The 16510-nt window shown below is 34.6% G+C and overlaps 1 protein-coding gene across 5 annotated transcripts in view; it reads left to right on the top strand.

The window, feature by feature from the left end:
• Positions 1–16510, top strand: part of MYO6 (myosin VI) — a 143882-nt gene that overhangs the window by 114221 nt on the left and 13151 nt on the right. For 4 of the 5 annotated variants that reach the window (XM_019442694.2, XM_053904708.1, XM_019442693.2 and 1 more), the window contains exons 21-28: positions 1596–1726; positions 1822–1899; positions 3950–4079; positions 5907–5997; positions 7143–7293; positions 9593–9801; positions 10462–10540; positions 11652–11812. In XM_019442694.2, the coding sequence (XP_019298239.1) occupies positions 1596–1726; positions 1822–1899; positions 3950–4079; positions 5907–5997; positions 7143–7293; positions 9593–9801; positions 10462–10540; positions 11652–11812 (1030 nt within the window). Of the gene's footprint in view, positions 1–1595; positions 1727–1821; positions 1900–3949; positions 4080–5906; positions 5998–7142; positions 7294–9592; positions 9802–10461; positions 10541–11651; positions 11813–14532; positions 14563–16510 lie in introns of all 5 variants that reach the window. The other variant, XM_053904710.1, reaches the window with a different exon arrangement.

The raw sequence follows: 16510 nt of genomic DNA, 5'->3' as shown, positions 1-16510 counted from the left end.
GGTACTTGTTTATTTGATACACATGGGCAAGAATTGTAACAATACTAGCCAAATCTTTTATTTCTTGAGCAGAGCCTAGAACTAACTAGATTTAGTTTTAGAGATTTCTTTCCTTAGGAATGATTGCCTTTATGTGCTTCGTTAATTAGTATTAAAAATTATAATAGTTATATAGTTGACTCTAAGAAAAAATCAAATAGTACACAATAATAATAACTAAAAAGTCTTCTCAGGTGTGATGACTTAGTTTTGTGTCTTGGGTATATTTTTTGTATTGGTTAAATAAAGCTTTGCCCATTCTTTTAAATTAATACACCATATTCTGCCATATGGTTGTAATATCATTTAATTCATTGATATTTAAATTATTTCTGTATTTTTTTCTATTTCAGCGATCCAGTGGACATGTGTGCATTCTCAATGTGTATTTTTGTCCACATGTGTGACAAGTTGTAGGATAGATTCATAGAAGTAGAAGTAGAAAGTACTGAGTCAAGAGGATAAATATTTCCAAATTGCCATCCAAAATTGTTGCACTGGTTTACTTTCCCACCAGTAGTATATGTGTGTGTTTTCTTACACTTTGAGTACTATTGGTCGACTTTGAGTACTATTGGTGTTTTATATCTTTGCCAGTCTGATAGGTTAAAATTCAGTCTGACTCTCTAGAAAAGATATCTTTCCTGTGAGATTATTTTTAAAATAACAATCCACTTATTTAAAAATAATATATTTTGTAGTTTCATTTTGCCAATTTAAATTTTTGACCACCAGGAATTTATTTTGGTATAAGGAGTGAGGAGGGATCCGGCGTCCAGTGTTAACATTTGTTTTCTAAATGGCTGGCCATTTGTCTTAACGCTTTGTTGAATAATCTTATTATCTCCATTGATAGGAAAGTCTCAGGGAGTGAAATACAGGCCTTTTTGTAAATAAAAGTCCTGGCATTATCTACAATTGTTGAACCTTTCCCTGACTATGTATGCTTTTCCTGATGTGAAAATTTCATACTGACTCAAGGCTCAAATTAGACGTACTAGAGTTATACTGAAAATAGATACTCCTTCTATAGACTCTTTACCCCAATAGACTAGCTTCTTTGAGAGGTGAGTGAACAGGGATCTTTATAGTGAAATACTGAGCTCCCCTTTCTTTCTCTTTTGCCTTGTATAAGCTTGAGTGAGAACTTGGGGCTACTTCTTAGAGACTGTATTAGGAATCTTTTTAAAAAATTAACCTCAGGACTTAGTGAATTAATGCAGGCCTTTACCTCCTATACTGTTGATTGTGACATAGGTTTTTAGCAGAAAAAAGATACAAACTAGATTTGAGCTTTCTAGAGACTAGTAGTTTGTGCCCTAGAAAATGATTAGTCCTGCTGGTTTTAGATGAAATTTGCTACAATAGTTTTAGGTGGTGGGTAAGTTGGTACATATTGAGTATGGACATGATAGTCCCTATGTAATATTTCTTTGCTGATGATTCGTATAAATTGCCCCTTTCTAAACATTAATGTATAAAATTGATCATTCACAAGTTATTTTTGGACTTCGGTGCAGAGATTGGCAGTAATTTGTGTTTGTTTATGAATCTAGGTATGGTGTCTGTTTTGGACTTAATGCAGGGTGGTTTCCCATCACGAGCTTCCTTTCATGAACTCTACAACATGTATAAAAAGTATATGCCAGATAAACTTGCAAGATTAGATCCAAGACTGTTTTGCAAGGTATGAATACTGCCTAAATTGAAGTTTCTTAGCTATGAACTGTCTTTCTTGCTAACTGCTATTTGGCATTTAACTTTTGAACTTTTATTTTTCAGGCTCTTTTTAAAGCTTTAGGCTTGAATGAAATTGACTACAAGTTTGGGTTAACAAAAGTATTTTTTCGGCCTGGCAAGGTAAGTATATTTGTATTTTAAAGTTTAACATGATGAATATGGATAGTTGGAGTCAAGGCATGTTTTGAAGTGTTTAGTAATTTTTATTATTCATGAATCATATGAGTATCAGTAATAGTATGCATGTGTGTGTGTGTGTGTGTGTGTGTGTGTGTGTGTGTGTACACAGTTTCTCTACTTGTTAGAAGTTTACAATGTGTACTACTCTGTATAAGTTTTACAGTTTTTATTTCACATTTGGAAGTACTGGAATCAGAGCATTGTTTAATTGGATTTTTTTGCTTAAATAAGGATTAACCAGAAAATGTTTATGTTTTTAAAAAGTTGAAACATTTTCTAAAACATATTAATTCAGTCTTCAATAATTAAAAATTTCACAGTACTTTTGAGTCTTCATTGTAAGAACAAGTTCTATTAGAGTATAAATAGATGTTTAAGGTACAGGAAATTGGACTGAGGTTTGTACCAACTTCTTTCAAATCTTTGAATGAATGTGTAAATACTTTTGTAGGTGACATAATTTTAGGCTAACCCATAGTTTTTGTATTTATAGATTGTTGTACTAGGTTATAAGACTGAGTTATAGAATATTTCATAACGTGTGTACAAAACAAATACCTAAATGTTATTCACAATCTGTTCATAACATGTTCACCATTCCTGACTTCATTAATATTGAGTGAATAATTGCATCCTCATCATTTTAAACACAACTCTTATTATATAATAGCCAACCATATTTGTTTGACTTCGCAGTATCATTAATAAATATCTCTAGGGGCGCCTGGGTGGCGCAGTTGGTTGAGCGTCCGACCTCGGCTCAGGTCACGATCTCGCGGTCCGTGAGTTCGAGCCCCGCGTCGGGCTCTGGGCTGATGGCTCAGAGCCTGGAGCCTGCTTCCGATTCTGTGTCTCCCTCTCTCTCTGCCCCTCCCCCGTTCATGCTCTGTCTCTCTCTGTCTCAAAAATAAATAAAAACGTTAAAAAAAAAAATTAAAAAAAAAAAAATCTCTAGTGCCGTGAAGACTAGATTAATGATAGTAATAAATCTGATTTCACATTTTTGAGCATGAGATAAAAACCTATGTAATGCATTACCAATGTATGCATTTCCATTTCGAATATTTTTACTGCAGAGAACCCATACCATTTCTTATAAAAGAAAAAAATTAAAAATGTATATTCATGGTTGGCTTAGCTATATAATCATACATATTTATCATAAACCTGACATTTCTCTTATTTCAGGGCTATAGTAATAATTTTAGAATTAGTAGCCTGAGAAAACACTTGGTCTTATTTTGCCCTCAGAAAAATTAATTAGAAAGATATGTTGAAAGCACAAGGCAAGTTTTCAAAGATCTTTAATCTTGTTATGTTACCTTTAACTTAATTTTGATTATAAGAAGCCATTTATTGATAGGTGTGTGACATCCTCAATATATTATAGTGAGATATTTAATAAAGGATAGAAATCATTTTATAATTTGGTGGTAAATTATGGAAATAATGGATTTTATTTTTTAGTAACCTCATGGCCGTTTTATTTATGTTGTCTGTCTCTTAGTAGCAATTTTTATATCTGACCAAAATAGGGATGGAAGTTGGGAGAGTGAGAACAGTATAGTGGTACCTGACATTATATAGCTGATCTTCACTTGTCAGAAGCTGTATACAGATATCAGAGTATGTGGATGAGCCAGTTCAGAAACAGCCCTTAATTTCACTCTTTTCTAAGTAAAACCTTTTTGCCAATTGTCTGTAATTGTCATTTAAGATTTTTTCTACTTTTATTGTTAAATTTGCTAACTAGCAATGAGTAAGCCCTGATTACCCCTCTGGAAAAGGATGCTGATGGGAGAGGAAGGCAGCAAAATACAACTGGATATGTTTGAATTTGCTCTGTACTCTCTTGAGACTTGGGTCTGTTATTGGATTGTGATAATTTCTAGAAAGTTAGATACTAGCTTTGACTTTAGTATTTTGTATCTCTCTGTGTGTTCAAACACATTTTCTTTTGATACTGCTGCTAAATTATTTTATTTCCTAGTTTGCAGAATTTGATCAGATTATGAAGTCTGACCCTGACCATTTAGCAGAACTCGTTAAAAGAGTCAATCACTGGCTTGTCTGCAGTCGCTGGAAGAAAGTTCAGTGGTGCTCCCTCTCAGTCATCAAATGTAGGTGTTTTCTATCATACCAAGATCTGTAATTACTTTGGAAATGAGTCGGTTTGTGGAATGTTATAAAGTCTGGTGAGTGACGGGCCACAGGGACCACGTTACTTATTCAGGCTGTACGTAACACTTGGCATGTACTATACATGGTAAATTATTATTTGTGGACTTCTAAAAAAATATTTTTTATGTGTGATATTTATCTTCTTTATCCAAATGTGTTATGGGAAAATTAATTTCACCGTGTCCTAAACAAAACAGAAACAGAACTCAGTCTTGATTCCTCCCGCTCTCCCTACATGACCCCCTCAGTCTCTCAGACTTAAGCCAGAACTTTTCTCTTTCCACCTGCATGGCTTCACTGGTACACACACCAGAAATTTCAAGATTGTAATGGTGTCTCTCCCTTTTTGTCCCTGAAATCTTGCCAGTGAACACATCCTATTGATTCTTCCTCCAAGTGCTGTGCATTCTTTCCTCTTTATTGCCAGGGACTTAGTGGAGCCCCACTTCCCCACTCACATGTTAGCTTCAGTAGCTCCCAAACTGAGTTTCCTTGGCTTCCCAGGAGTTCTCTTCCTAGAGGTCCTCTCTAAACTAAAGCCTTTTATTAAGGCTTTCCTTTAATACAGGGCAAAGTCTTAGAATGTCTTTTATTAAGGCTTTCCTTTGATGTAGGGCAAAGTCTTAGAATGTCTTTCAAGACCCTGTGAAACGGGGTTTCAGCTTCCCTTTCCAAACCTCTTCTCCTGCCACTGCTCATTCAGACCCTGTTCTCTCTGACACACTGGACTGAGCTGCTACTTCGTGTGTGTCTCTAGGTCATAGTAACTATTTGTGGCTAAAACAAGGGTTAGGGGCAGAATGTTTTTGGGTTACCTGAGGGTTTATGGCAAATATTTAATTGTATAGAATTATTGTCAATAACTTGATTAAATTTACAGCTGCCCCTCCCTTCTCCCTACTCACCAGTGCTAGGCACCCAAAAAGGATTCAGTAAGGTGTACTTTATTAAAAGAAAAATAAAATTCCTTTGACTTAATGGAAAGGAAATCTGCAAACAAGGATTATTATTGAGGTTTTTTTGTTAGACAATTGTGCGTATAGATAAAAAGAAAACTACAATAAAAAAGATGACAAAAGCTCTTTTTCCCATAGTTTCCAAGTAAAATATAGACACATTTGTCACTGTGGTTTAATGCTTTCAGCTTTATAGTTGCATTATGAAGGAAAATACATTGTATGTAAATTATCTATGCTATACCAGTTGTTTGTGGACTGTGTTCTGCAGTGGCGAAGTTGGTAACCAGACAGGATCTTTGAAGGATGTTAATAGGGAAGCTCTGAAAAAAAGGTTCAAAGGTCAGATTAGTATAAGATGTTCTGGGTAACTGAAGTTAAACAGGTTTCTTTACTGTAGGGCTCTCAGATGCTTTACTTTGTATGTTCACAGTGCATCTCCTGAAGGAGGTATAGCATATAGCTTTTTGTAAATTTATTTGACAAGTGAATCCTTTCAAGACATACCTGTTAACATTTAATAGACCAGTATTGCCTAGGACAGTTTGGGAAGCAATAGTGTGACATAATAAGGAAATAGTATGTTTAAGGTGTAAACCTAGCCACATACATGATGTACTTTTTGTTTTAACAAGTGTAAGGAATTACAGAAATATTAAACTTCCCGATTTTGATGTCTGGTCTAATGTGTTTGTTAAGATTTCATGTTTCCTGAAAATTGCTGTGTGGAAATGAGTGGTTTTTAAGAATATTATATGCCTGATTTAAACTGAATAATTTTCTGTCATTGTATTTTCCTCTCATATGTAGTGAAAAACAAAATAAAATATCGAGCTGAAGCCTGCATTAAAATGCAAAAAACTATTAGAATGTGGCTTTGCAAAAGGAGACACAAACCTCGGTAAGATGAATAGTGCCTTGTTAGGATGAGCACTTGGTGTTATATGTGAGTGATGAATTCCACACCTGAAACCAATTTTACCATGTACGTTAACTAACTAGAATTTAAATAAAAATTTGAAATAAAAAATACAGGGGCCCCTGGGTGGCTCAGTCTGTTAAATGTCCGACTTCAGCTCAGGTCATGATCTTGCGGTTTGTGAGTTTGAGCCTCGCTTCGGGCTGTGTTGCTGACAGATCAGAGCCTGGAGCCTGCTTCAGATTCTATGTCTCCCTCTCTCTCTGCCCCTCTTCCACTCACACTCTCTCTCTCTCTCATTCAAAAATAAAAATAAACATTAAAAAAAATAGTGCCTAAAGAACCTTATTAAACCTATTTACCCTAATATAAAATGGCTATAAGGTCAATGAAGAGCAGTTTGGATACTTACAGAGTTTTCTCCTTACTAATGTTCTTTGTAAAAAGATGTATTAGTCTGTTATTTTATATTATGTATTTGAAATTAATTAACTAATTATTTCATTATTTAATTACTTGCCTTACTCTACAAAAGGGTTTGAAGTAGCTTACAAAAATGAAAATACTATAAAAGGTTGAAATAAATGGCTAAAAGAAGCTCTTATATTCTAATTATTTTAGTGACTTGAGTTTCTTGATAAATGACAAATTGGCGTTGTTTTTATTATTTTTTTATTTTTTTGGCATTGTTTTTAAAAAATGTCACCATAATTCTCAAGATTATGTATAGGAATTATATTGTCTCACTGTTTAGTCTTTTTATTTAGTCTTTTTATTTGAGTCTTATTTAGACTTTTTAAATTTAGAGGCCTGTATAACTGTTAATCCTTAAATCTCATCAAAGTGATTAGATAACTCTTCTAACTTCTTCTATAATTTGAATTCTGAAATTTTTCATGTAATAAAGAAGGCTAAAATACAGGCATCAGTGTCATTCACACCCATATTTATTTCTTTTTTACTTTCAACAAGAGATCTAAAAAAGAGAATCCTAGATAATATGAAAACAGAAGTGAAATACCCTATTTATAGCAAGATGTTTATTTGGCATTTTATTAAGATGAAAAATCTATGCATGGCATTGATGCATGGTGAAATTAAACCCTGATGAAGTATTATGTTTACAGCATCGATGGACTGGTTAAGGTTGGCACACTGAAAAAACGACTCGATAAATTTAATGAAGTAGTAAATGCATTGAAAGATGGAAAACCAGAGGTGAATAAACAGGTCAAGGACCTTGAAATTTCTATTGATGCTTTAATGGCCAAAATTAAGGTATGGAATTTTGATCCAAATGACTGACTTTTTAAACAATTTAATATACTTTGTGGTTCATATTGAATTGTATAGAAAGGTGTCCTTTTTTTTAAAGATACAAAATGTTACACATGTTGAGTCTCAGTGATGGCAAGTGATGACCATTGTATTGTTCTATGTTTGAAAATTTTTATAGCGAAAAAATAAGACAGTTTTTATGCAATTTCATCTTTTGTTAGGAAAGCCCCCTCCCAAATAGTAATTAAAATACTGTACTCTGTTGGTAAGCTTTTGAGTAATCATCACTGAGAGAGGATTCATGCAGATTATTTTAATTTGTTTCATGTTTTTTACCTTCAGAAACTAATTTTCAAATTATAAAAGTAATGTAATATTATGGAAAATGTGGAGAAAACCACCAAAAAACCCTTAACCCCAGACAGTAACACATTCAGCTGTTACACTGTTGCATAGTCAGTCACTTTCCAGGCGTTTTTTAGAGGCACATATGCTTGTAAAGTTCTCACAATTTGATTTTGTGTCCTTATTGTTATGTTATATGCCTTGTCCCTGTCATTACATTATATAGGCTGTATCATGAACTACTTAAGTGTTTTAAACTTAGCAATTAATTTCCCCCCAAGTTTTTTTACAGAAAAAAATGGGGCCTCTTTTTTTGTATTGATTTTCATTTATTTAAGTACCAGAGGGATTGAAAATGTTTTCTATATGCTTGCTTGTTAATTATAGTACATCTGTTTCTTCAAGCCTATTCTGTTATATTTTAGGGTCTTAATGTTTTTCTTATCCATAAGTCAGTGTATTGATGTGGGCTATAATATCTTAAAGCAAGCACATATTTTCTGCAGATATTTTAAGTAGACAGTGGCAAATCTTGGAGGGAGAATGGAGAAAGGAGCTCAAGAGAAGAATGAAAATGCTTTGGATAAACAACTGATTTTACAAATCTGTCAGTAGCCATTTCTCTGTATGTGGTTTTATCTCAACATCAACCCAGCTGCAATTTTTGGAGGCTCACTTAGGAAAATCATCCAACAATTTTGGGTGTATTTAATAATTTCTTAAATATTCTCTTGGTACGATTCCTTTTACTTATTAAAGAATAGTAAACAAATCAAAACCACACTGAGATACCACCTCACGCCGGTCAGAGCGGCTAAAATGCACAACTCAGGAGTCTATAGATGCTGGAGAGGATGTGGAGAAATGGGAACCCTCTTGCACTGTTGGTGGGAATGCAAACTGGTGCAGCTGCTCTGGAAAACAGTGTGGAGGTTCCTCAAAAAATTAAAAATAGATCTACCCTATGACCCAGAAATAGCACTGCTAGGAATTTACCCAAGGGATACAGGAGTGCTGATGCATAGGGGCACTTGTACCCCAATGTTTATAGCAACACTTTCAACAATAGCCAAATTTCAACAAGAGCCTAAATGTCCATCAACTGATGAATGGATAAAGAAGATGTGGTTTATATATACAATGGAATACTACTTGGTAATGAGAAAGAATGAAATCTGGCCATTTGCAGCAACGTGGATGGAACTGGAGGGTATTATACTAAGTGAAATAAGTCAGGCAGAGAAAGACATACCATATGTTTTCACTTATATGTGGATCCTGAGAAACTTAACAGAAGACCATGGAGGGGAAGGGGAAAAAGAAAGTTACAGAGAGGGAGGGAGGCAAAGCATAAGAGACTCTTCAATACTCAGAACAAACTGAGGGCTGATGGGGGGTGGGAGGGAGGGGAAAGTGGGTGATGCGCATTGAGGAGGGCACCTGTTGGGATGAGCACTGGTTGTTGTATGGAAACCAATTTGACAATAAATTATACTTAATAGAAAAAAAATAAAATAAAAGACATCCATATCTATTGAAAAAGAATAGTAAACAAAAGCAAAATTAACAAATCATTCCTTAAAACATAATTTTCAACTATAGTAATGTTACTTTGCATTACACCCTTAGATATTTTATTACTTGATTAATAGGAAATAGACTCAAGTATTTGTCTGCAGAGATAACTTAAAATATTTTTGAACATTAGTGTACCAGTAGTATAACAAAGATAACGGCCTTACTGCTTACCAACTTTTCCAGTGTTTGCTGTATTTGTGTGTATATATATATATTTTTTTTCTTGTGGTAAAAGCATGTAACATTAACCAATCCATTTTTAACATAACCATCATAACCATTTTTAAATGTGTAATTCAGTAGCATTCAGTATATTCACATTGTGCAATAGAAGAGCTAATTTTTTTAAGTACATGTTTATTATTTTGTTCTTAAGTCCACTATGATGACAAGGGAACAGATACAGAGAGAATATGATGCACTAGTTAAAAGCTCAGAGGAACTCCTCAGCGCATTACAGAAAAAAAAACAGCAGGAAGAGGAAGCAGAACGGCTGAGGCGTATTCAAGAAGAAATGGAAAAAGAAAGAAAAAGACGTGAGGAAGATGAACAACGTCGAAGAAAGGAAGAGGAGGAAAGGCGGATGTAAGGAATTTATATTACTGTTTTGAATTGGAAGCTAACAGAATAGTAAATTTTTGGTGTTAATATTGGTTAATGAATATTCTTACTTTAAAACATTATGTTCTTATTTTAAAACACTAATTTTAGAATAAGTTTTAAAATAGAAAACACAAGTTCATTTTATAATAACATAAAATAATTTTAATTATAATCTGAGTTTTGGTTAGACTCTTACACCTGAGGATTTCTTAACTTCTTTTTAGAGCTAGGATTGTTGTTATTTTGTAAACAATAAAAAGGCACTTGTACTTTTCTGCAGTTTTAAAACTGATAACTTTTTGGAAGGTTGCCACCATAGGGCAGACAGAAGAAGTGTTAAGAGGTGTTTAGTTGGAGAAGCAGGAGAGGGAGACGTGTGATCAGGACGTTGTAACTAGGGTTTATAACAAATTTAATCTACAAATTTAAAGGTTATAGAATATAATTGTATTTTTTTGTTTATTTCAGAAAAATTACTGTCAGTAGAATTAGATTTTATTATTTTCAAAGCTAATAATGCATAAGGCCAAGAGGTTAATTTGAGTTCCTATTTTGTAACCTTTGTTTATTAATAGTTAAATTGCCTTCTGATGGATTTCTTATATTCAATAAATTTTTGAGGAGTTTTCTATTTTTTCATAGGAAACTTGAGATGGAAGCAAAGAGAAAACAAGAAGAAGAAGAGAGAAAGAAAAGGGAAGATGATGAAAAACGTATTCAGGTATGTACTTATTAGATAATCAGACTGAATTTCTATCAAAAGAGAATCTACAAAATTATAAAACAAAAGAAGTTGAAAACAAAACCTTGATTTGCTAGATAAGCTGTCATTGGTTTACCCCAGAGACAAAAGGCATTTTCTGAAGTGGTTATGGGAAGGAACTTTGGAACTAGGGAAGTGAGTTCAAATCCAGACTCTGTCGTTGATAGATACGGTGACGTTGAACAAATCACCATGAGTGACTATGGGCTATAGTTTTTTCTTTGTGGAATAGGGATAAATGATAGTTGTGAGCATTAAATGAGTTGATACATGTTAAAGAATTTTTTTTTTAAGTTTATTTATTTTGAGAGAGAGAGAGGGGAGAGAGGGAAAATCCCAAGCAGTCTCTGCATTCCCAGCACAGAGCCTGATGTAGGCCTTGAATTCACAAACCATGAGATAATGACCTGAGCCAAAATCAACCGACGGAGCCACCCAGGTGCCCCTGTTAAAGCACCTAGAACCTAAGTGCGCAGTTCAGTAAATACTAGTTTGTTGTTACTGTTATTAACTTTATATACAATGAATATTCAATACAATGAATACAATACATACAATACAATACAATGAATATCCAATACAATGAATATTCACTTACAACATAATTATGATTTTAAAACTTTGTAGATACTAGTATCAGTAGATTAGGATTAAGATATTCTCTCCACCCCCATTTTTTAAAAGGCCCATGTCTGAGAATAGTTGATCATATATTTGAGTTTCTGTTTGTCTTGGCTTTCATAATTCATCCTGAGCACAACCAGCACTTTAAATTCTTGACATCTGTCCAGGTCTTGGCGTTAATGTGATACCCAGGATTCTCATGTGATATTTGGGGTACTCATGGTGATAGAATGGCGAAACTGTGGTTCGTCTACCTTCTTTTGGATTTGGGAAAGAGAGGAAGCATTAATTGTAACATAGAAGAGAATGGAGCCTCGAGAGACTTCTGGTTAAACAATATGTATCCTGTAGTAAGGAATTGTGTGGAGCAGTTTTAAGTAGTAATGGAAATGGTCAAGTAAACATGTGGAGAGAACTTGGTGAGATAGCTTTCTGCCTTTGGCAGGCTGAAGTGGAGGAGCAGCTGGCCCGACAGCGGGAAGAGGAATCCCAGCAGCAGGCGGTTCTGGAGCAGGAGCGCCGCGACCGGGAGCTGGCCCTGAGGATCGCCCAGAGCGAAGCTGAGCTCATCAGCGACGAGGCCCAGGCTGACCTGGCGCTCCGGAGGTACTGGGCTGCGGGGTGGGGTGTAGCACCCTGCTTTCTTTCCGTCTCTGCTGCTTATTTCAGCATGAAGGGACCAGGGCAGTCGTATTCTTTAGGTCCTGATCTGTTTTAAGTAAAATCATTTTAAAATTATTTGTATCTACTTTTATACCCAAACAAATGAGACAGATGATTGCATCAAATTGTTTAACTATTGAAAAATAAAACTGATACTTCAGTTCATGAAACATCTCCACTTTTACTCTGAAATTGTCAAGGAATATTGTGTAAAAAGTAAACATCTAATTTCTAGGTACCTGCCATTAAATACTGGCACAGAAATCAGTGAATATATTATAATCCAGTTTAATGTATTTGAGGTTGGGATTTATTATTTTTCTAATACAAATTTTTATTTAATATACACCCTAACATTTACAATGAGGAAAAATTTTACACACACATCATGTTTCTCAATAGATTTCCCTTTCCAAGAAGGAATATTTATAATATTGAAATGTATTGGCTCCCCAGTTTTCCAAATTATCTCTAAGTACTGAATTTTATTGGAGTGTGGAGAAGTATGGATGTTATTAAAAGTTGCAGGAAGGTCTTTTTTCATTAAAAAAAAATTTGGAATGTAGAAACATTCAGTAATTTGATTATTTACTTATAAAATCAGAGCATAGCTAGTTTGTGGGGTTCCCCTGTATGTAGATATATATGTTATATAATATTGAGAGGCACATAGATTTATGTAACCGTGCTTTTCAGAATGTCGGAGTACTGTTGATGAAAAAATAGTAATTAAAATGCAACCAACCACTAGATGTCGCTATGTCCTTGTGAAAGGAAAAACTTGGTAGGAATGGAGAGGCAGTGATTAGATTTTATTTAGCTAAAAAGGGATGGAAAAGAGTATGTTGTCACCTTCGTGCTTTTTCTACTAAGTGATCGTTTTGGGAGAGCTCTGGGGTCTGAACTGTATTTGAAAGTATATTATATTTAAATAAACTGAATGGGCGTGTCACACAAAGTATTATAATAATTATTAAGCTCTTGGATTTGAGTCCAGTATTTGAGCTCTTTACTAACATTTCACCATAATTAAAATATTTTCCTGGGCTGTGGCTCTTATAACTGCAGACTCAGCTCAGCTGCTCTTCTCTTCCTTGCACCTGTGTTATGTTGGAATGGCTGGGAGCCTTTGAGTGTAACTGAGTAGTAGCTGCGGCAAGCTCCTATAGCTGCCCTCTCTGTTTGTGAGGAGGTACTGCAGTTGACCGAGCTGGCTTCATTACAGCTGAAGTTCGTTTCTAATACTCATTATTGCAGTCAGTATTGGTATTCATGGCCAAGCTTTATGTTTAAGCCTTCAAAACATTAAACTATATCCAGTTCCATTCCATATAATATGTATAAGATACTGGCTCATAAGTGGACTCCTTCTCATCTGCAGAAAGGTGCACTTCTTAGGGTGCCTGGGTGGCTCTGTTGGTTAGGCTTCTGACTCTTGATTTTGGCTCAGGTCATGATTTCACTGTGAGTTTGAGCTCCACGTCGGCTTGGGATTCCCAAGCTTCTGGTTGGGATTCTCCCTCTCCTTCTCTTTCTGCCACTCCCCTGCTCGTGCACACATGCTTTCTCTCTCTCTCTCTCTCTCTCTCAAAAATAATTTAAAAACTCAAAAAAACTTATTTTTAAAAGGTGCACTTCTTCCAAGGGTGAGTGGTCTCAGAGAAAGAGTGGATCATTCAGGACATTTAACATAAATGATAAGTTACCTGTGGTTTATGTTAAGCAGAATTAGCTATGTAATGGGACCACTACTAAGTAATTGGGACATATTCAAGCAGTTATGACTTGAATGGCAAAAGAGTTAGTTTTAGTTTTCCTGTGAGACAGTTTCTGGGTTGGTGTCCCCTCCTCTGGAATGCCCCTTTAAGCTCTTTTCCAGGAAAGCTTTTCCTGACCCTCATGTCCTCATGAGCTCCTTCCCTTCAGAACCTCCTGGTTATTTTATACTCTGTACTACAAGCATTAGCACTTCATTATGGATGATGTCCTATACATATTTTCCATGTTTGATAATTTCATTGTACTCCATGGGCTACAAGTAAATGTTTTTGAATGTTTATTTCACCTTTGTTAGCACTGAATTATTTCTGACAAATTTACGAGTAAGAATTCTTCAAGTAATCCTGTTCTTCATATATAGTATGAATATGTCATTCTTGGGTTTTGTGGTGCATTAAAAATATATGCAAATGGATTCTGTTGCATTAAACAATTTCAAGTTACTTTTCCAGGTTGGATTCCCATCCAGTAACTTCTAAGTAAGAATTGTTTTCTACATAATATGTTGTAAAATATGATCTTAATCAATAATCACACATATGATCCTTGATGCAAAGTGATGATTTCACATTACCTAAAATTATGAAATAATATTCACATTCTGTAAAAAAACAAGCACACTTCACACTCCATGAATTTTCTAATCTAGATGTAATATATTTGCTCTTTAATTATCATTGAATGCTTTTAATATGCTTTTCTCATAATTTTTAATGAAAATTTTAAACATTAAAATTTTGAGTGATCTCAGATTAAATAAAGGTAACAGTTTTTTGTTTTTTTTTTTTCAATCAGTAAAGTCATTGAAACAAATTTGGCACAATCTAGATTTTCACAATTTGGAATTGGTTTTGACATTAACTAAAATACATTATTTTTCACAGAAACAGTGGAGCAAGACCCAAAATGACACCGTATGTCATTTCTCTTTTCAAAATTTGATTTAGTCATACAACCTTTTTTTTTTTTTTTTTTTTAACAAGTTGTGGTTACTTTTTAGGAGAAATAGTTTCCTCATCGGAGTAAATTTTTGTTGTTTTTTGCTTATATTTTATATATACTATATATATTTTAATATGAACGTGCTTGCTCACAACTGGGACAATCAAATACTCCAGATGTTTTTATTCATACGTAGCATCACCATAAATGCGACAGCTACAAATGCAAATTGATAAAGGAATGTTCTGTTGGTGCCATGAAATTTTGAACAGGACTTTGTAAAGTTCTGAACAGAGTTAAGTTGTCTCCTTTCCATACAGTAGTTGCATTTCTGGACAAATTCTGTGAATATTAAAACCATGGGGAAAAAAAAAACCCTGTATGTTTGTGTATATGTGAGTTTCACCTCTGTCCGGTGGACATGCCAATGTCACATGGGACACTGGGCAGTTGTTCCTTGTGCAGGACATTTGGCACCCCTGGCCCTTCACCTCCTCAGATGTCAGCAGTATACTTTCACCACAGCATTGATACCACAGGGCACCAAAAATTTTGAAAACATCTCTGGGTGCTATTTCCCTCCATTAGGACAACAGCTTTATAGTTACTGTTTGAGCTGGAATTAAATAAGCCCCGCAACCAGTGTGTAAGGTGACTGTTTGCATATAGTTTGGGAAAATTAGAAGGAAAAAAGCACCTGGGTGCAGGAACCATTGCTGCCTAGTCTCTTTGGTGCAGCTCCTAGAGCAGTAATACAGGGTCAGGTGAGATACTGAATCAGTAGAGACTGCCATCCAGGGTAGTGTTGGGGCATATGGAGAAATCTGTATATCATCAACAGGCCACATGGTAACGAGCTTAGAAAGGCCATGAATTCCCTTAAAAAACCTGCTGTGGGAAAAGAAATGGAGGAAAGTTTAGGAGAAAGAGATGGTAGAAACAGAGATGCTCTTGGATACTAAGATAGAAACCTTGAGGTAGGGTGATAATAGAATTAAAAATATTTATTAAAATCATGCTGAGTTTGAAAGTTAGAAAATTCTGACTAGCCTAAATGGAGATTGATAAGTGAATTGCTCAATATATAATTTAATACATATTTCTGTTTATTACTTTGTATTTATTATCCTTGATCATCAGTTTTGAAAGATTACTTTTTCTCTGACTGTGCTTGCTTGGATAGTCCTCCTGTCAGCCCCTAATGTTCATTACAAAGAAAGAATTACAAAGGTCCTTTACTCCTTTAAATCAGGGTCAGAGCTCCTGATAGGCATCCAGGAAACTGCGCCCTGATGCAAACATAACCATTTTCTTTTCTTACGATTTTTGTTGATCTGTAAGATTTTGAGGCTGCCAGAGTCTGATGAATGGAATTAGCCATGAGAAAATGATTAATTATGAAGGAAGAAAGAAAAACAAATAGGAAAATAAAATAATGAAATTAATGAATTGTTGATGAACACAATGAAACATCTATCCCATTTCACAGAATTAAACAAATATTGAGAAAAGTTATACTTCCCTGAGGAATAAAAGAAAAATAAGTTTTGCCTTCAGGAAATGTTTATCCTTGGAAAGTCAGAATACTTCTGGTGTTTAATTTAACAAGCACTTGGTGCATTTGAATTCTTTTATTTTTTTAAAGCATGCTTTGATTTAGAATTTTAGAGTTTAGAATATATCAGAGTTTAAACTCTGACACCATAAAATAGATCAGCTTGGTTTACCACTGTTATGCCTTGTCTAATATTTACTAAGCAATCCCAGTGTAAAAACCCTTGTGTAGAATCTATATCCTGCCAAGTTTCTTGTGTGCATTTAGAACATGCTAATTACATTCCATACATAAAGCCTGGCTCTCATGAGATTTTATCTGAAAGTTCCTACTGCAAAAATGGAGTTCAGACAACTTTAACTGTA

The sequence above is a fragment of the Panthera pardus genome, unplaced genomic scaffold, assembly GCF_024362965.1.
Source record: "Panthera pardus isolate Hobbes unplaced genomic scaffold, ASM2436296v1 HiC_scaffold_17, whole genome shotgun sequence".
Taxonomy (NCBI): domain Eukaryota; kingdom Metazoa; phylum Chordata; class Mammalia; order Carnivora; family Felidae; genus Panthera; species Panthera pardus.
This window is presented reverse-complemented; position numbering and strand designations above follow the sequence as displayed.